This window comes from Eretmochelys imbricata, chromosome 11, assembly GCF_965152235.1.
Source record: "Eretmochelys imbricata isolate rEreImb1 chromosome 11, rEreImb1.hap1, whole genome shotgun sequence".
In the NCBI taxonomy this organism is placed as follows: domain Eukaryota; kingdom Metazoa; phylum Chordata; order Testudines; family Cheloniidae; genus Eretmochelys; species Eretmochelys imbricata.
In genome coordinates this window covers 4726091-4746718 of record NC_135582.1, presented here as the reverse complement: position 1 = coordinate 4746718, position 20628 = coordinate 4726091, and the positions used below count along the sequence as shown (strand labels likewise).

General features: G+C 39.3%; 1 protein-coding gene across 3 annotated transcripts in view; it reads left to right on the top strand.

Moving 5' to 3' along the window:
* XRCC5 (X-ray repair cross complementing 5) overlaps positions 1–20340 on the top strand; it is a 71783-nt gene extending 51443 nt beyond the window's left edge. For all 3 annotated transcript variants that reach the window (XM_077829538.1, XM_077829540.1, XM_077829539.1), the window contains 5 exons: positions 10408–10517; positions 11254–11350; positions 12858–12925; positions 19128–19199; positions 20081–20340. In XM_077829538.1, coding sequence (XP_077685664.1) covers positions 10408–10517; positions 11254–11350; positions 12858–12925; positions 19128–19199; positions 20081–20095 — 362 coding nt within the window. In that variant the 3' untranslated portion in view covers positions 20096–20340. The remainder of the gene's footprint in view (positions 1–10407; positions 10518–11253; positions 11351–12857; positions 12926–19127; positions 19200–20080) is intronic.
* The last annotated feature ends 288 nt before the right edge of the window (positions 20341–20628 follow it).

Sequence of the window (20628 nt, the reverse complement as noted above, 5' to 3'; positions counted from 1 at the left end):
TGAATTCTTTCTATGACACCTTGCTTTCCCTTTCCCCCCATGATCCATTTGTTGGTTTTGGCTGTGCTTTTCTCCTGCCCAGGGAAAGACAGGGCTCCTACCTTGGTTGCTCCCCCAGTAGGAGGTACTTTATTGGATTTGCAGGTGGCCTCTACAAACTACGACTGGCGGTCGTCAAAGTGCAGCCCATAGAGTTCTACAAGGAGGCTCATGGTTGCCAGCTTTTTTATGGATGTTTGGCTGCTGGAAGCTACATTCTTGGGATGCATTCGTTGTTCCATCTTGATCCAAGCAGCCAGGTCTCTTTTCTGAATGGGCAGTCTCCGACGGCCACACCTCCATATTAATTTCAAGCTACTCTGTTTTTTGCGAAATAAATGCAGCAGTCAAGATTAGCAGCGGTAAAGCAGAATACCTACCAAGATCCACAGAATGTCATAGTTTGATGTGCTGATATAAAAGCATAAGAGGTCACTGTTAAGATTTTGCATTGAAGTGTAAGTTGGATGAAGTTGGGTATGCATTGTTGCCTGTAGGAGATAGAAGTGAAAGCCTTACGGAGGGTGTTAACAATAGTGTTTTAGGCAAAATGAAGATGGAAAGGGCTGCACAAGACTTTCTGCTTAGTATTTTCATTCTTTTAAGGTTCTGAGTAGATGAAGTATGTCCTCCCACAACCGACTGCCACTAACTGTCATGTTTGTTTGCTAATCAAAACAAAAGGTATCAGCAGCATGTAGTTCATGGGTATTTCACTCAGTTCTTTGCACCTTTGAAACACAGATTGATGTGTATGCTAAGATGTATATTAATTTATGAATACCATCTGTTAAAGCTTAAATCACAGTTTATTGCTCAGAAGTTTGATAGTCAAAACTCACTTAAATTATAAAAAAATGGCCTGTTTTTTTAAATGGTTTTTAATTAAAGCAAACAGCAGAAATCCCCTCATTCAGAAATTGTATTTGACATTGTACTTCCAAATCTCAGATTCATCAAGATGCAGTGGACTATACTGTAGGCTAAAGTGGAATCCAAATAAAAACCATAAATAAAATACTCTGTTGCAGCAATTAATTAAATCATGCAGGAAAGCGATTTAAGCCACAAATACTAAAATTTGCATAATGGACATACTGAAAACTATTTATATTTAAAGTTATATTTAAACTTGTCCGTTATTCAGTAGCTGTCCCTGAAATGGTTGCCATCTGTGTCTGGATGGCTTTTGTTGCTTCCAGCAATCTGCCTTCATTTTGTGTATGATAAGGGCTATAATTACAGGATATGGTTGTAAGGAATGTAGTTCAGATACCCATTAAGGAAGAGAGATGGGAAACACTGTGTAAATAAAAACATTTTCAGCACATTCATTTTTCTTCTTTAAAGCCTTAATAGTAGCTTGATATATAAAAAAATTACAGACATACTTTTTAATGGCTTGATATATTGCTTTCTTGTGGTGTATAATAGTGGACCCTACCTTCAACTTACTGAATGGTTTTGGATTTTTATTCTTTTGATAAAAGAACAGGAGGACTTGTGGCACCTTAGAGACTAACAAATTTATTTGAGCATAAGCTTTCGTGAGCTACAGCTCCATTATTCTTTTGATATCATACTTAAGGAGGGAAATATTTTTTTCTTGCAGGAAATGTGAAATGTAAAGCCCCTATGCAGAGAAAGATATATTATGTGACATTCAAATAGTTTATTGAAAAAAGTAGCCAGATACCAACCTCCATTTCATTATTTTAAAATCTGACATACAAATGAGAGAAAAAAGAGATTGTGTTCGATTTTGCTTCTTTATGAGGTAGAAGAAATGCCTGAGAGTCTTCCATGCCAGGCAGAATCTCAATTTCTAATGAAAAATAAAAAAAAAAAATGTGGAATAAAAAAAACCCCCCTGTGCTGACTGAAGACCTAGTCAAATGACTGTGCAAGAGCTAAGAGAATAAAAATTGAGCTAATAAGAGGAGAAAGGATTTTTCATAGAATCATAGAATCATAGAATATCAGGGTTGGAAGGGACCCCTGAAGGTCATCTAGTCCAACCCCCTGCTTGAAGCAGGACCAATTCCCAGTTAAATCATCCCAGCCAGGGCTTTGTCAAGCCTGACCTTAAAAACTTCCAAGGAAGGAAGTTTAATCTGACTGTTTTAATATTTTGGAGAAAAGAAGGTATTTTTTAGACATTAAAGTTATATAGGTGTTAAAAAGTAGTATTTTAAAGGTCAACCACGCCACCACCTCCTTTCTCCATTATTAAGGTGAGGACACTAATGATACACATCTTACACCATCCCCAGCAAGTTCTCCAGCAAAACCATTGAAGCCTGGACCTGATGTTTCTGGTATTTCCCAGGTTAAAACAACAACAACAAAAACCCAAGCATGAAAAAACCCTTCAGAAAGGCTTGACAGAATATTTTTTGTTTTAAAGACACGAAGAAGGGTACAAGCTGGTCCTGTGCAGTGACTGTGGTAGCACTTTACAAGAGTGGGCTCTAGCTTTATGGCATTCATGGAAGAAAGCAGTGTGCGTGCTAAGTAAACAGAGGGCCATGTGCTGAGTTTCACAGTATACACAATGTGTAACCCTTTTAGTTAGCAGAAGCCAGCTCATTGAAAGTATATTGTATCTATTGGGGTTGATTAGAGAATGTCCTGATTTCAGACAGGCACAAGCGTTGTCCCAATTTCAAACAGGCAGGGGCAGAAGCACTCTCTGAGACTGGCACTCCAATTTGTTGTCAAACCATAATCATCTTCACTTTGTAATTGGAGCGTTTGTAGTTTGTCGCTGTACAGTACCACTTGTGGCTGACATGGTCTGCTGTATTTGAGGAGGCCAACTTACTGGTGTGATAATTATTGCAGATGAAACTGGCATTTTTCATAGCCTGTGTTTTTTTTCAAATAGCTTCACTCTGTTGTTTACTGTTCATGGCCACAAATATGTCATAATATGAAGTCTTGCTTAGAGTAGGTTACAAGTGCTCAGTCATCCACAAAGAGCAGTTCCTCTAATATGGGCTTCTGACAACTTTGTCAGTGCATGCAAATAAAATAGATTAGTTTCTCTGAGTGAAATCTAGTCTTTACTCCAGGGATAGATCACGAGTTGCTTCACCTACAAAAGAAAAGTCTGAAACACAGGAGGGACATTATGCACCCTGCCATCATTATAGTGCCAAAAGGGTTGAACATCATTTTACCTGGATAGACTTTTACAAGCATGCTGTCTATTCTCCAATTGTTGGATAATAGTGGACATCTTATCCTGGCAGCCATATTTTCTTATAAGTCCCCAGAGACTAGGGTTGCTGACAGACTTGAGTTGGATTGATAAAAGAATGTGCAAAGATCTTTGTTTTATTCTGTGAATTTTCCTTGCAGTTGGTTAGCAGCAAAAATCTTATCTGACAGCCTCCATTGTGGCCAAAACACATGCTGGTTCTGGCAATGTGGTGTCTGATGTCCAGCAATCAGTTCAGATTAGAAGAACTTTCAGTATTCTCCGAGTAAAGAGGCATTGCTGCAATTACAGCTGTGGAATTTATGGTGAAGAGCACTGTAGAAATGCCTAGAAAGAATTACTAATACCACTGTCACTCTTTGAGTCTTTCTGCTTGTTGCAATGTTGTCAATTTTTCTTACTCCCAGACATTGCAGAGAAATGACATAGAGAGTCAGTCAGTGCATCACATCCCCATGTATAGATCCCAGCAAGTATCCTGCTAGGCCTAGGAGACTCATAGTGTTTCCATAGCTTTGCAAATCTTCTCATAAGTAGAAATTGTATCCAGGTGGTTTTACATCAGATTGTTTCATGTTAGTAAGTGAATTGCTGTGATGATAGATTTGATTTGGAAATTTAGCAAATGTTCAAACTGGGGTGGTACTTGCTTGATAAGCATCTCTGTATAAAGAAGTGCAACAAAGATTTTTAAGGTTTATTACAAGACACTAGTATTTCTTTTTGGTATGTATTTGATTTTAGTTCATCTGTTTGCTTACCACCCCGGGTATCTTTCATATATCAGAGATAGTTTGTACTTTGCTGCCAGATATACCAAAATCCATGACTGATTTGATGAAAATACTTAAGCCATTAGAAGATTTATGTATTAAATTGCTTGGAAGTTCTCTGTAAATCTGCCTCTTATCTGCAGATTAACGGTCACCCAATGCAGTCGCTTAGCTGCTACCAGTTATACCTGTCATTGTATGTAGTTTATTTCTCCTCAATATCTAATCAAGCATTGTATGTTGTATTGTGTTTTGGCCCAAACACAATACAAGATTATATATCAGTGTTTATTCACTACTGCGTCTTTAAAGCAATGCAGTTCTTACTTCTTAACTACTTGGCTTGAGGCTTCTTAACTACTTGGCTTTAGAAGTTGAACTTGTATGTATGTTTATTGTCTTGGAACAAAGTAGCTACTGCTTGATTGATTTTACCTGCTAAGGTGACACTTTACTGAGGTATGGTAGTTGCATTGTGCAAGAAACTACTTGGAGAGCCTTGTGGGCTTGGCTACACTTGCAAGTTAGAGCGCATTAAAGCAGCCCTGGGCGTCCTAACTCACGACCTGTCCACACTGGCAAGGCACTTAGAGCGCCTGGACTCTGCAGCTCCTGTTAATCCACCTCCACGAGCAGCATAAAGCTTGCTGCGCCTTGGCTGAAACGCCCCGGCGTCAGTGTGAACAAGGTGTTGCATTACTGCACTCTGATCGGCCTCCGGAAACGTCCCATAATCTCCTTAAGTCAAGTGAAAAGAAAAGGAGGACTTGTGGCACCTTAGAGACTAACCAATTTATTTGAGCATAAGCTTTCGTGAGCTACAGCTCACTTCATAGTTCACTCACTGCAAGTCAAGTGGCCACTCTTGTCATTGTTTTGGAATCGCTGCAGGAATGCGGATATCCCCTTTCAAAGCTTCGTTTCTGACAGCCGGCATGCTTATCTGCTGTGGGATAAAGCAAACCATTACTGTGGAATGCTGTGTTTGAGACAGAGAGGCGGGCGAGAGGGGGGTCTGCTGCTGTCTGAACTTACAAGACAGCATGCTGACATGCTCTCAGCCCCCCAAAACACACTGTCTCTTCCCCCACATACACACAACACACTCCCTGTCACACTCCCCACCCACCCCCCATTTGAAAAGCACGTTGCAGCCACTTGCATGCTGGGATAGCTACCACAATGCACTGCTCTCTGTGGCTGTTGTAAGAGCTGCTAATGTGGCCACACCAGTGCGCTTGAATCTGACAGTGTGGACACACTACTTCGCTTTCCCTACTGCGCTCTCTGAGGGCTGGTTTAACTCACAGCACTCTATATCTGCAAGTGTAGCCATGCCCACAAACAGGAATTGAGAATTCCTTGAAGGTCAAGTTTGTGGAACCATTCCTAAATTAAATGCCACCTCTTACACCTGATGATGGAAGTCTCTGAAAAGCAGAACAGTTTTCCAGTTAGAATCTAATTCTTCACGTGCTTGAGTTACAAATTGATGATCGTCATGGTGTAACAGTTCAATATTTGTTCGTAGTTCCTGTAACTGATGAGCTCTTACTCTGAGCACTGTCATTTCTTACAAATCATTATGATTGGAGCACTGGATGATTCAGGAGATTGGTTATGGGGAAGGGAGCCTTTCATTTGTGGTATCAACTAGCTCTAGTTGATAGTGCCTGATAAGTTTTATCATCTGATGGTGAGTATTTTGATATGGAATCTTATTCACTAAGGACTGTATTAGGATCACAAAACAACCATCTCACGTGATGCCAGTCAGTACCCTTGTTGGCAAGGAGGACAAGGGCTGAACTGAATAGTATATAGAAATTGACCTGCACTTTCAGCAGTGGGGTAACCCCTCCATGTCAGGGCAGCATGAGCAAGCTTGGGCTGCTATGCAGTGGATAAAAAGAGGACAGCAGTCTCCAGTGGAGTCGATCTGGCGTATTTCACTAAAGGTTAAAAGAACAGGAGGACTTGTGGCACCTTAGAGACTAACCAATTTATTTGAGCATAAGCTTTCGTGAGCTACAGCTCACTTCATCGGATGCATTTTTTTTTTTCCCCACTGAATGCATCCGATGAAGTGAGCTGTAGCTCACGAAAGCTTATGCTCAAATAAATTGGTTAGTCTCTAAGGTGCCCCAAGTCCTCCTTTTTGCGGATACAGACTAACACGGCTGCTACTCTGAAACCTTCACTAAAGGTAGAAGCACTAGTAAATGTATCTTGCAACAGAGAATGTCTCCTCCATTGACAGAGAGATGGACTGGATGAATTAGTTGCTCTTCTCCTTCTCTAATATCTGATTCTGTAGTTTGCCCGTCATATAATCATGCAATTCCTTATATAACCCAATCAGCTGTACCATGGGAAAGAAGTAGGGAAGACCAAAACTTTCTGGCGGTGAGAGGGAAAATGCTGACAACTGGGACTGCAGGTCAGGGTAACACAGGAATTCCAGTTCCTGCAAAATGTAGTAGTCCTTCTCTCTAGATAGAAAAATTACAAAAGAATGTATCACACCAATGTTCTGAACTGGATAAAGGCTCTCAGTTCAGATCAGGTAAGGTGTCCATTCTTAAAGGTCCTCAGTGTTTGGGGCCCATATATGGTACATCAGAGACCAACTCTCTGATCAAAAGACACCAAGACAGCTGTGCTTCTCTGGGACAGTTCAGCTAATTGTGTCCAGGATGAAGCTTGAGAGGCCAGAGATAAGGTATTCTTAGCCAAGAGCCCCCATCTGTGGAATGACCTACAGCAGGAGATAAGACTGAAGGGACACCTGAGTCTTATCAGAGCATGTTGCAAAACTCATTTTTTGCCAAAAGCTTTCCCATGACAACCAAAACCAAGAAATCACAAGCGGGGGCTGGTGGGAAGGAGAAGGAAAGGAAAGAAATAACAAGCGGAACTGTCAAACCTATCAGAGGCAAAGAGCAGAATCCACTATGAACGACTTTGTGCAATCCTTAGTTACTGTATTCTGCTCTATCTAATGGCAGCCTAAAATCAATCGCTAGGTAGACTAGCCGGAGCAGGGACTGTGGGACGCTTGTGTCCTTGCATGTAACGTTCATTAATCATTGCTCTTCTATCTGAGGACAGACTTGTTTTTGACTAGGCTCTCCCATCATATTAAAAGACTCTCACTTAAAATTAAGGCCCCTTCCTCAGATTATAAAGTTGCATCATGACACAATTTGGGTTTTTTTTAAGTCCCCTAGGACAAATCTCACAAAGTAGCAGTCCAAGATTTCTAACATATAAAATTCCATGTTCTGATGCCTAACAATGCTACAGAAATTAAAAAAAAAAAAAGAAAGAAAGAAATGTAAAAGAATAAACGAAGTGTCTGATAATTCCTAGCAGTGTGCAGGAATCATTCTGACAATGAAGACTCGTATTATACTCTCTTAGTGCCTGGGGTTTTAATTTAACACATCAATGAAAAGGCAGCATTTAAAAGGAAAGAGGGAAAAAAAACAGCAGGACTTGCTTTTATTAGTGCAATTTGTAAGAAATTAGAACATTTAATGAGAAAATCGTTACGCATGAAAAAGTGGACTGACTTAACTTGTGGAGTTCAATTTAGTTTGTTAGTTACTGGTAAAGTAAATAAATAAATAAGTGTTGTGACCATCCTGTGTGGAGGAGGGGTGAGCCTTTTGTGTATTTGAATTCAATTTTTTGTGCCATCAGCCAAGCATTGTACAGAACCATCGTACATTTCCTCCTCTATGGACATCATAGATTCAACAGATAATGGGGAGAGTGTGGGGTGCCTCTTGTTTTTCAACCTTTGTCAGAATAGCTATTGTCCTTTAAACAAAGTTCAGGTGAGTGTTTTGCAGAACATGAAACCGGTGGCTAGTTGCATATGTGGTTTAGAGTCTGGAGAAGAGTGAAAGAGGAGTAGAATACAGATTCAGCAGTTCTGGAATCTTCTGTATTTCTCTGACCCCAAACTTAAACCATTGTGTCTACCAGTGCTATCCTTCTTGGCTTTTCCCAGTGCTCTAGCTCAGTGGTTGTCAACCATGCTATTGCCCTGCTTGCTGCCCCCTAGTGCTGGCCCTGGCTTTTAATCTACTGTCTGGGCAGAAAAACAGTTGTGGCACAGGTGGGCTGTGGCATTTTTATAGCATGTTGGAGGGGCCTCCGAAAAAAAAGGGTTGAGAACCCCTGCTCTAGCTTGCCTCAGCACACCTTGGGGTTGGTGTCCACTGCTTTGATGAGATAATCCAATGGAAAATCAGTACCATGTGTTGTCATATAACAAGCTTATGTCTACTGCATGTAAGAGAGTTAGGGAAAAATCCTGTCTTCCCATCAGAGGGACTGGGGTATGCATCATAAGTAACAAGAGAGAATAATGTATTGGTTATTGTATGTGTCCAGTAGTTCCCATGGTGTGCCGAGTGCTGTCCAAATAAAGAAGGCATGATGCCTGCCTTGAAAAGCTGACAGCCTAAGATAGACAGATAATCAGAATGAAGGGGGAGGAGGTATTGTTTCATATTCTCTGTGTATATATAAAGTCTGCTGCAGTTTCCACGGTATGCATCCGATGAAGTGAGCTGTAGCTCACGAAAGCTCATGCTCAAATAAATTGGTTAGTCTCTAAGGTGCCACAAGTACTCCTTTTCTTTTTGCGAATACAGACTAACACGGCTGTTACTCTGAAACTAATATATGATTATTCTAGCAAATATATATAGAAATAAGACATGTTAGTTACACTTACTTCTTAAATTCTTTTTTAGCCTGACGGTATGCTTGGACTGTGGTTTCCTGAAAGCACCTGTTAAAATACCCTATATGATCTCAGTTCTAGCAGACCTTTTGAGTAACTGGTTATGGAGTTTGTATGTTATAATGACTACTCTAGTGATGATGGTCTTTATTAGCTATTAACGGAAATTATAAAAGCATTATCATTTGCTTTAGTTATTATCCTGAGTTGCAATGGATTGGGACTTGCAAGTATGTACATATAATGTATGCTTCAGCAGACTGAACAGCACTTATGATAAACAAGCCTTAAAATACAACATTGCTGACTAAGTAAGTCTAAGTAGAATGTTTTTTGGGACTTGTTATATATTGTACTTGCGTTTTAGTTTTATTGGTGTTGTAGATGAAATATGAAATGCTTCAGAATTTGAAAACTAAATAACTTCTCCTCATCCATCTCTGCTATTTTGTACTTCACAGCATCATTTATCACTGGGAATCTTATGTATTTAACAGTATTACAGTAAAATGCAGAAGTTCGCCAAATGAGTATAACATATGGAGAAGAACTAGAAAAGCAAAACTGTAACTTAATCTGAGCCTTTTCTAAACTTACGCAAAGGGAAATCTTTCATCTGATTACTAGAGTTGCTGCTTAGCTGTCAGAGTTATCCTGGGTATGTCCCATTGCCCATGTCTGTACATAATGAATAGGCATTCTCACCATGACCTTTTTGGGGTGTATGTACACAGCAGATGAAGTTGGGCAAATATTTTTCACTAACCATTAAGCAAGTAAAAGAACAAAATGTGGAAGAATACTCAGGACTTCCACTGTCTCTATTTTTTGCATTTTACTTTTCACATTTTCCAATATGTTTTACAACTGTCTGCCTTCTGAGTCACTCAGCAGTGAGGATTCAGTTGGTATTCCAGTTCTTACCATTACATGTCTGTCTGTCTCCTTCCCTCTGTCTCTTTCTCTCTCACACAATTTATGTAAATGTAGATATATAGACACATCTTCCCTGGTATTGTTTACACTATGTTCCACTTTGAAGAATGATTACGATGACTGTACTGAGGGCTAAAATGTATTCAGAAGGCCCTGATAATAAGATATCTCTAGTAACATCCACAAGTGAGAGTCTAGCAACCAGAGATTATTCTGTTGCTGCAGCTATGACATTATACCACTTATGGAAAACCAAACGTGTTCATTGAAATGTGTGTCTTTCATAGGTGGTTTAGGCATTATACTTAGTGAAGTAAAACAGCCTCTCTCAACTTTCTGATAGTAGGTGCTCCAGTTCTACTGTCCACCAAGCAAGCAGGGTCTGTGCTAGTTTTCTTGATCTCAAGTTGTAAATTCTCCTGCCTCAGCCACATTGGGATTTGTTAGAAATTTTATATATTAAATTAAGATTATTTTCTGTATCTGAGAGTAGGGACTCCATTATTGGGTGAGATGAGCAGCTTGATGCAACATTGATATGATTGACTTTTTTTTACCAATAGATGTGCTGTAGTTACAGAAGAACAGACTTCGGGAGAAACAGGCAAAGTACAGCCAGCTAAACAGAAGGATTTGCTTCCTTCTGAAAGCATGCATTCCCTCTTTTTGTCTTCCAGTGAGCCAGCAGCTGATAAACCGCATTGAACAGTTTTTGGAAACTAAAGGTTTACAGTACTACATGAAGAGCATCAACTGTATTAGAGTTTTCAGAGAGGAGGCCATTAAGGTAATGATAATATGCGAAAACTCTACTCTGTGTCAGATGTCAGGGCATAATGTGCAGACCTACTATGTTCCTTCAGCGATTATGACAAACTAGCAACAGGACAAGATCAACAGACCTAAGTCAATTATACCACATTGGAAATTTAAAAGAGATTTTAATGTTGTTTTGGTCCTTTGGCCTCAGCAGAATAAGGACCAGATAGTGTTGTGGCTTCTTAATATGAAAAGACAATACCTGAGACCTAGTGGTTGCAAAGGAGAAATGTGCCATTCCCCAAATATCTACTTAGAGAAAACTAGTCACAAAAGGGTGTGTGCAGCTTTGTGAAATGCAATTTCTTTTGTAAAAAGAAAAGGAGTACTTGTGGCACCTTAGAGACTAACCAATTTATTTGAGCATAAGCTTTCGTGAGCTACAGCATCTGATGAAGTGAGCTGTAGCTCACGAAAGAAAGCTTATGCTCAAATAAATTGGTTAGTCTCTAAGGTGCCACAAGTCCTCCTTTTCTTTTTGCGGATACAGACTAATGCGGCTGCTCCTCTGAAACCAGTTTCTTTTGTGACGCCCTGCACATTAGAAGCTCTGGTTCTAGTGGAGCTAGATGAATGTGCAATGGCTTGGAATGTCTTTTTTCCTGTTCCCCATGTTAGGTGTCTTTATGATCCATTAAGATTACAGCTCTTTGGTATTAAGCTAACTTTATTGTTCTGTGTTATCTTTGTTGTTGTTTTTCCAGCTGGCAGAGGTGCAGTGCTTTAATGATTTCCTCCAGGCCCTGAAAGAAAAGGTGGAAGACAAAACCTTAACTGATTTCTGGGAGATTCTGATACAAGGTATGATGACAATTGACTCTCCCTCTGCATCTCCCACACAGTTTTTCTTCAAATGGTAAATTGTGTGAGGGGAATCTACATGTTAGCAGTTGGACGCTGAAAATGAACACAGACCAGCATTTCTAGTGTAGAGAGTTGGTGCATACCATGTAAAACTTGTCTTTCGTTACTATATCGCTTTGTTTTGCACTGATTTCATATAAACAGTATTTCAGAATGCTATACCAAGTTAAATTCAGTTACAATGGTAAATTGATAGCACAGTGAGAGAAAAATTAAATGGTGTAGGGCAAGGAAGAGACAATATTTCAGATACATTTTAAAATAAACGGAGAGCTGATGCACAGGAGAGAGAGAGGAAGGCTCTCCCAGATGGCAGAAGCTGCAAAGAAGACTCATACACAAAGTGATCAGTGACATATTTCAGTGATGTAAGAGTGACCTGCAGGAAGGAATATGTAGTAACACGATGCACTGATGATTAAACTGAGGAGGAAGGCAGCATACTTCTAAAAGACTTGGATGAACTAGGAGCACTAGGCAAATAAGTGAGGATTTTTATGAGCATGAAAAACCTGATGCTCTAAAAATTCTTCCCTTTACTTGGCATGAGTGCTTATGAAAATATACTCTAAATGCGCAGTTGCCTCTTTTCATTTTACGTATGGTAATATATAATTTGCTTTTGCATAGCACTTTTCATACAGAAGGATTCCCAACTACATATAGAGGCAACTTGCACCCATTGCTGAAATCCAGCCGTTGCTGGGATAGAGCATAGCAGTTGTTCAGCAGTGCACAGTAACAGCTTAAGACATCACACAAAGAATATCATATCCAGTTGAAACTGGGGAGGGAGAAAACAGGCTTGAGGAAGTTTAATTAGACACATAATAAACCTTTGAAAATACTGGGTTCATAATGGAAATTTGGACCAACCAAAGTCATGCTGGTATGTTCTGTTGTAATAATTTACAGATAGTACAAACCAGAATTTCCAGCAAGATGAACAATTTTGGGAGGAAGAAGAATTTACAAATACAAGCTGCACTATCTGAGATTTGCATATGGGGAAGATAAAGTGTTTTCTGCATAATCTGTCTTGTAAACATTGGTTTGTGTGGCAGAAGTGAACTTCTCTTGGATGATTAGAAGTTGGAGGGTCTACTGTATGTTTGAAGTATGTTGTTTGAAGTATAATTTTTCCCTAGATTTCATATTTGATCTATGATTTCAGTGTCCCAATAATTTGTCATAATATATCCAGTTACTTAAATGGATGCCTCCAGTAAAGTATAAATATGCATTAATTCTACTTGTATGTCACCATAGTTGACTCACTTGTGAAAACTACTGTGTCCTTTTAATTTGAGATTTTTTTTATTTTATTTTTGTCAGCGATGACACATTTAGAAGTTTGAATTCGAAACACTTTCCATTTGTAACATTGAGTGGTTTTCAGGTAAAGCTTTATAATGATATTTTGATATGATTTGATTTTCCTCAGATGGAATTTCTTTGATCTCCAAAGATGAAGCAGAAGGTAGTTCAGTGACTCACGAGGAAGCCAAAAAGGTATTGCTTTTAAACTTTTACTTATCTGTATAAAGCCTTTGCTATTCCAGAGAAGCCATTTTCTTATCTGGACGAACCTTTAAGTGAACGAAATAGGGCCTGGATGAATGGAGAATGGAGTCCTTGGACAACAGAAGTTAAGGGGCCTCAACTCAGGGAAATTTCTCCCTTAATGCGCACCGTATTATATTGTTTCAGACTGCCTGCAGACAGGGCGTGTTATTGTCTAGACATATTTTCCAGACGAAACATTTCAGGAACTCAGTTTAGTGGAGCGGCAACAGGCTGTCAGTATGCACAGGACCATTGCTGGCTTCTGGCACTCTGAAACCTGTTAGAATGATGTCCTCCTTGATCTGGGAGAAGTGTAATCTAGTTATTAGAGCATGCGTGTGGAAATCAGGAACTTCTGAGGTCTAATCCCAGCTCTGGCACTGACTTCTGTGGCCTTGACCAACTGACATCTTTGTGTGTCAGTTTCCCCTTTTGTAAATGTTGCACAACAGAGCACTGGAAGCAAAAGGTGTTAAATGTTTGAAGGTATTCCTTATGCATAACAATATTGGCAGCAATAAAGGTGCAAAGCACTGCAGTTAGCATAAGGGACAGAATGGGGCATGCAGGGCAGCCTGTTCCAGTGAAGGCAGAAAGGCAGATTGAAGGGAAAGTAGATACAGTGGTGGCTGAATCAAGAACTGTTTTTGTATTTATCTTCAAGAAGATGAACACAAATCCTTATACCCAGCTATGGTTTAAACATAGCTTCAGAGGGAGAGGGCTTCTGAGTATAGATTCTGCTATTGAAACCCCTAAACATTTCAGCTGGAAAGTTGCTTTCCAGCTGAAAAAAACTGCTTGGAACTGCTCAAGCCTCATACTATTAAGCAGCAGGGTTTGGTGTAGATGCTTCATGTCTAGTGAATAGATGTGAGGCTGTACTCTGGAGACCATTGTCCCTTTTCACCTGAAGCAGCTGCAGAGACATATGTGCACCTTAAGATGACCTTGGCATGTTCACATCTCACTTCACATGAGGAAAAACACAGAAAAGTTGATAGAAAGGGGGTCAATGAAATGCTATGGTACTATAACGAAATAGGAAAATCCAACATACTGAAGCTAATACATATACAGATTAGAGTTGTCAAAGCTGTCAAGAAATTGGTTCATCCGGGAAGGGTCTATGGCCTTTTTCTGGTCATACATAACTATGCAAACTATATTTCTCTTCCCAGCCCCGTGTACCAAGAGAGGTGGCATTTAGTTATTAGTTTTATTAGTTACTTAAACATTTCACTCCGAAGGAACTTCATTGTCTAGAACAAAACCAACCCAAGTGTCCATAATATACACTACATGAAGTTACCTTTCAGTTCTTAAAGCCCTCTCTATGCTAACAAAGAAAGCACAACAAATCAACCATTGGCTGAAACACTGAGCTTGCCGTGGCTGTACAATATCATGCATCCATTCACACACAACACAGAAGCAAAGCCTGGTAATAGGTCTTTGCTTGTGGCTTCCCATCTAAACTAGGGAGAAACCTGTGTAGACTAAACTCAGATCTGGCTGACATGGTGCATTGCAATTAACCATTATCCTACAGCCAGAGCTCACAGATACATTTTGTAGTACATTCTGCCTTGCAAACAATTTGGGCTCCTTGTCTCATTGCACCACTGAGTGAAACAATATTCTGGAGGAGCAAGAAACAGGGCTTCCCCATCAAAGTAATCTATTGGACAACGGCTAGTAGACCGTGAGTTCAGGTCTCACTTCTCCTATTCATTGGTGCATTTCAACCTTTCTAACCATGGCCTCATGTCCTTACCATAGAAGGCAGGCAACTATCATTAATTTCCCCTAATTTTTTAAGATAAGTTAACTGAGATGTTGCACAGTTCTAACATAGCTAGCAATAGAACAAAGATCAGAGTTTTACAGCATGGCAGACCCAGGTCTCAGCCACGCTATATTTCAGAACGAATGTGCCAAATCTATTTGCTTGGCTATTTTGTCTGTAACCACTACTGACCCTAGACGACACCCCATTCCCAAACCCAGGAGGAGAATCCTGATTCCCAGCATTTTATTGTTCTCCAGATTCCAAACATCCTGTGCAAGGCCCATTTCCTTAAATCCCCACCTGTAACAAATTGCAAAAACAGTTCATTTGATTCACACACTGAGAAAATATACTTTGAAATAGATTTTATAGTTAAAATCCACTAATGTCAGTTATGTCACAACATGCAACAAAGCACAGGTTTCAGTAATTTGTCACACATTTTGATTGCTTGTGTCTTGCACTGGTAATTTTGAAGGTTGAGAGGTGTGCTACTAAGGCAGTGCCTTGTTTTAGGCGAGAACACAAAAACCTCTGCTCAGGAGTACTCGGTACTATGCGAGTAGCTTCAGAAGGCCCAGAATACATTAGTACAGCATGAGATGTAAGGCACATGCTGTATATGAATGCTGCATGAGGGAGAAAATTAGAGCAGAAGGCTATTCAATACAGTGGCAGCGCCTTTGGGGTTCTTTTTCTTTTAGATAAACTCTATTGCTCTAGTGTATTTCCTTACTTTCCTTCATTGAGAAAAATGGTCTCATTGTCTAGTCTTTTCTGTAATGATGCAGATGGGAAGTTACTCTTTAGAGCATAGAGATGATAGGTTAATAGATCAGACTTGCCAAGTGCTTTTTCTGGTTGCTTTGGGAAAGATAATGGATTTCAGCACAACTATTATATGTAATTTGCTTCAGCATAAATGCAAAACAGATCTTGTCAGAAAAAATCAATTGCAGATGTTTAGTACTTGATGGAAACTTAAAGCTTCAGTTTATTGCTAAGCAAATTTTCATCTCAGATTTCCTTAGATTGTAAAGTGTTATTTACACCTAGTTTAGAGTAAAATGTTAATTCTGAGAACTCTGAACAAATGTGCAACTCTCACAGATCCTATCTGATGTCAATTAACTATGTAAAATGGGATTTGCTCTGGTGAAAAAAACCTTTCAAAGCTGACAGTAGCATTAACTTTAGTTTGATTATATGTGTTCTATACTACCAGACTCAAACCAGTAGGAAAAGGTGCATGAATGCATAGTGTATTGGCACTGGGTAGTCCTTCCAGCTCTGTAAGCTTTTCCTATTTGTGTTGCCTCAGTTACAAAGGCAATAAGATAAGTTGAGCAGTGTATGTTAAATGTGTTATGATGTAGAATAAAGTTTCTATACAGTTCTCGGCATCTGCTATTCAAATATAAAAAGGATCTAACCTTTGGATAGTGAGACAAGTAAGGTGGATATTGTATACAAAAATGATTAAAAAGTGACGTCACATTCCTTTCTTATTCTGGTGGATGTGATACAGGGTCCTTTCCCTCTAAATTAACTTTCTGTATACACTGAAGCTGGGAGAGTGGGTCAGAGGAAGAGACCTAAAAAAAATTGGGACCAGTAGATATGCTTCTGGTGTGTGGGTTTTTCCACTCTCCTTGGGGATTTAGGATTAGGGGGTTCAGAGAATGAGGGACTAGATTACTGCCTGGGATGGTGGTAGAGTTCAGTAGATATTAGAAGGCCAGGGTAACTGCTGAAATCCTTTTTTCCTCCCCTTTCCAGAGCTGTGATTTATGTTGTTCCTGGAACATTTTTTAAAAACACATTTTTGCTTCTTCTGAGGGTATGGCTACGCTGCAGAGAGTTTATCAGCATAGCTGCATTGCCATAGTTATGCCAGCAGAACCCTGTAGCGTTGACCCAGCAGGGAAGGGGTTTACCTGTTGGTGTAGAAACACCACCTCCCTGTGCAAAGGTAGCTAAGTTGATGGAAGCATTCTTCCACAACACTGCTGTGTCTGCTCTGGGGGTTAGGTCAACGTAGTTGTTGGCCAGGAATGTGTTTTTTTCACATCCCTGATTGATGTAGGTATGTAGACCTAGCTTTTAAGTGTAGGCCAGGCCTAAGTGTGAAGTGCTGTCTTAACAGTGATGGATAATGCTCAGATCATATAAAGAAGGGGCATTCTACCACCTCCGCCTACTTTAACTCTGATTTGTATCTATTTATTAAAAAGAAAAGGAGTACTAGTGGCACCTTAGAGACTAACCAATTTATTTGAGCATAAGCTTTCGTGAGCTTCATGCATCTGATGAAGTGAGCTGTCACTCACGAAAGCTTATGCTCAAATAAATTGGTTAGTCTCTAAGGTGCCACAAGTACTCCTTTTCTTTTTGCGAATACAGACTAACATGGCTGCTACTCTGAAACCTGTCTATTTATTGTTACCCTTATTTACACATCTGACACTTCAGATGAAGGGAGAATGGAGATATTTAGCACCATTAATCCCCCACTGTATCTATCTCACCTACCTACTTACATGATCCCCCTTATCGTAGAGAGCTGGTACGACATCGTGCATCAACTATGGGAAAGGGACTGAGAGACTTTCCATTGGACCATATGAACTGGAACCATAAACTCACTGAACATTAAATCCCACCAAATGAGGGTAGATCCATCCTCATCATCGTATCCACTCATTATACTCCACACCTGAACATAGCCATTATATGGACAACATACCCCCATAGCTCAATGTCTGTACTTTGACCCGTTAAACTTTTACCTCCGATCGGGGAGATTGCAGATTATGTATTCCTTACGCCACCCGCTCCTAAACCGAATTTCGCACCCCTTGATAATCTGTATCTTATTCCCTGATAACCAGAAACTTCTATGCCTAAACTCTGTACCGTTTTCTTTTTACTTCAACATTAACTTAATAAAATTATTAAATCTGAAGTCCTCAGATAATCAGAGATCTGCTTCAGAAGCCAGCTGTGTTTGTGTAATGAAAACCAGCTAAAAATTCAAACAGGTATTTACAACCCTTCTGTTTTAAGTTTAATTCTTCTCAGACAAAAATTTTCCTTTTGCTTCTTACCTAGAGCCACTGCTGCAGTACCCTTAAATTACAGAAGACAATGCTGGAAAAATTCCTGTAATATTAGATGCTTTAGTCCATCTCCACTGCCACTTTCTCATCTAGGGCAGGGTTGTTCCCAGATACATATTCTCAAGTGTTATGTACAGTCTTCTTTTAAGTGGCCCAGCTGTGGAGAAGGAGGGGATTTCTACTTTTTCCATTAGGATAATTGCTAAAATAATATTAACTAATAGTAAGATCTTCAGACCGTGGAACACAATTCACTTAAGTCATGTTCTGTTTTTGTGTTTTCTTTGCTATTATTGCTGATAACTTCTTGCCCTTATAAAGTATGGAACAAATAGTAAGAGAGAGAAATAACTTAGAGATAGTTACACTTTAGGAGCTATGTATATATGGACCTCATTATCATAGCATCTGAGCTAGTTATCTTTACCCTTTTTTTATGATATGATACACTAAGTGGAGGGCATCTAGTGAGTTGCACTGGCTTAATGAGATAGAATGTTTGGGCAGGTTTCAGAGTAGCAGCCGTGTTAGTCTGTATTCGCAAAAAGAAAAGGAGTACTTGTGGCACCTTAGAGACTAACCAATTTATTTGAGCATAAGCTTTCGTGAGCTAGTGAGCTGTAGCTCACGAAAGCTCATGCTCAAATAAATTGGTTAGTCTCTAAGGTGCCACAAGTACTCCTTTTCTTTTTAATGTTTGGGCACGTTCATTATGTAAAGATCTATTTGATAAAGAAAATCATTCTAACCACCTACACGTTTGAGGTTTTGTTTAGATCCAGGTAATTAATTGAGTTTAGTGGAACCAGGATTTGGTCCTTGGATTTTATTTAGCAAAAATTTCTAGTCTGTAGACTTGCATATGTTTAAATTATTATGAAGGGGAAAAGTAACTTTTTTGTTGTTCGTCTGTCTGTTTGTTGTTGCTGTTTTTAAGCATTCATAGCTGCAAACATTATTGGTCATAAAATTATCTTAACTCCCTGTATATATGCACCCCTCATCCTTAGTCCTGAGGAAATTTTCTGAGATTTGACTTTAAAGTGCTACAGGTTGGTGATGAGGATGAAAATTAGAACTAAACTTCAGCGGTAATTATTGGAGTCTTTCTATATGGAATTCTCAGCTCACGTGGGGTTTTGTTTTGTTTTGTTTACACTGTCAAAATACTTTCCATTCATTTAATGCTAAGTGGCTGACTTTTGTCTCCATAACTCAAACGAATTTTTTTTTTCAGTTCTTGGCCCCCAAAGAAAAACCAGCTGAAGCTCCGTCAATGGCTGGTGAAGGTGGTGATGTGGATGATTTAGTAAGTATCATGAAGACATGATATGGCTTTATGATTAAAGTAGTTGGATTGTTTCAGTGAGAGGGATAAGATTTTAAAAGCAACAGGGGTGAGGACTTGCCATGGACTTGTATCCTAGAAAACACATAAGGAGTTAAGGCACAAAGGAACCCCTATGAAATACTTAGTTGCTATTGTAAATGTAACCAGATAGTAGTGTCATAATAGCAGGCACTGGGCTGTGTTGTTACACTTGTGCTGTTTACATAGATTAATCCTCTCCTTCCCAGTGTTTAAAAAAAAAAAAAAAAAGCCAATCAGGCTACTCTTTTGATAGCAAATTGTTATAATTTAATGTAACAACACTTTGGAAAGCCTGAGCTGTAGAGCAGCTATTTGTGTGGGTTGAAAAATAAAAACCATTAAGAAAAACATATTTTAATCTGCTCAATTAACCTAGTACAGACAGGCTTGCAGAAATTCAAGCATTTAATGGGTTTATTATGTATAAACAATTTAGCCTCTTTTTTTTCCCCTTTTTCATGCGGAGTCATTACAAATGAAACATATCTGCAAGGCTTCAGCCAATAGTCCATCCAGTCTTAGAACTTTCATGGCTGGAAGCTTTCTTCATTTGCGCTGTGCTGGGTAGCTTAAAAAAAAATCTATACATTGCATTTATGACTTTATGGTAATACAGTTTTGGCTGATTCTCTGCTCATTCATGAAGACATATAGAGTACGAGTATTCCACAGGCCTTTCATATTTTATCATAAAGTGTGTATCCAAGTTCGTTAGGCTGTACATACTTTGTTTTCTGATTGCCATCCCTACCTAACCTGTGAGAGCAATAACTTGAAGCCAGTGCCTCTTATTCCAAATTTATCATTTTCTTTTGCAGCTGGACATGATGTAAGTGGCTGGATAATATATGGGGACCTCTGAAGAACTCTGTGGCAGGGGGCATAAAATAGCCATTGAAGAGAAGATGGATCATCCATTCTTCTGTTGGTAGAGGTTTCTTGAGAGAGAACAGCAGTTTCAAAGGCACTTCTGTTTGGTATAAACCTCAGAGCTGAATCAACTGCAGTTAGTACAAGACTTAATGTCGATTATTTCAATCTTCTGTACATTTTCTGTAGTAAATCTTTTTTCTAAAAAGTTGTTTCACTCTCAATATTGTAATGTTACTATGGTATTTCAGATTCCAGCTAACCACCACTAAATTTTAGTGAGGGCCAGTGTTGATGTCTTACATCATTGGTGTATTATTTGGAGAGAATGAAGTATGGAGGTCGGAGTGAGATCACAAGATAATATAGAGGAAGTTTGAGTAAGAGTAAATCAGTAGCTTCCTAATTATAAAGGAAGAAAGACATCACTTTTCATGGTCTCTGTCAAATCAGGAAAGGGAAAACAAGTAGGTATTTTGGGTTAAAAAGAGTAACT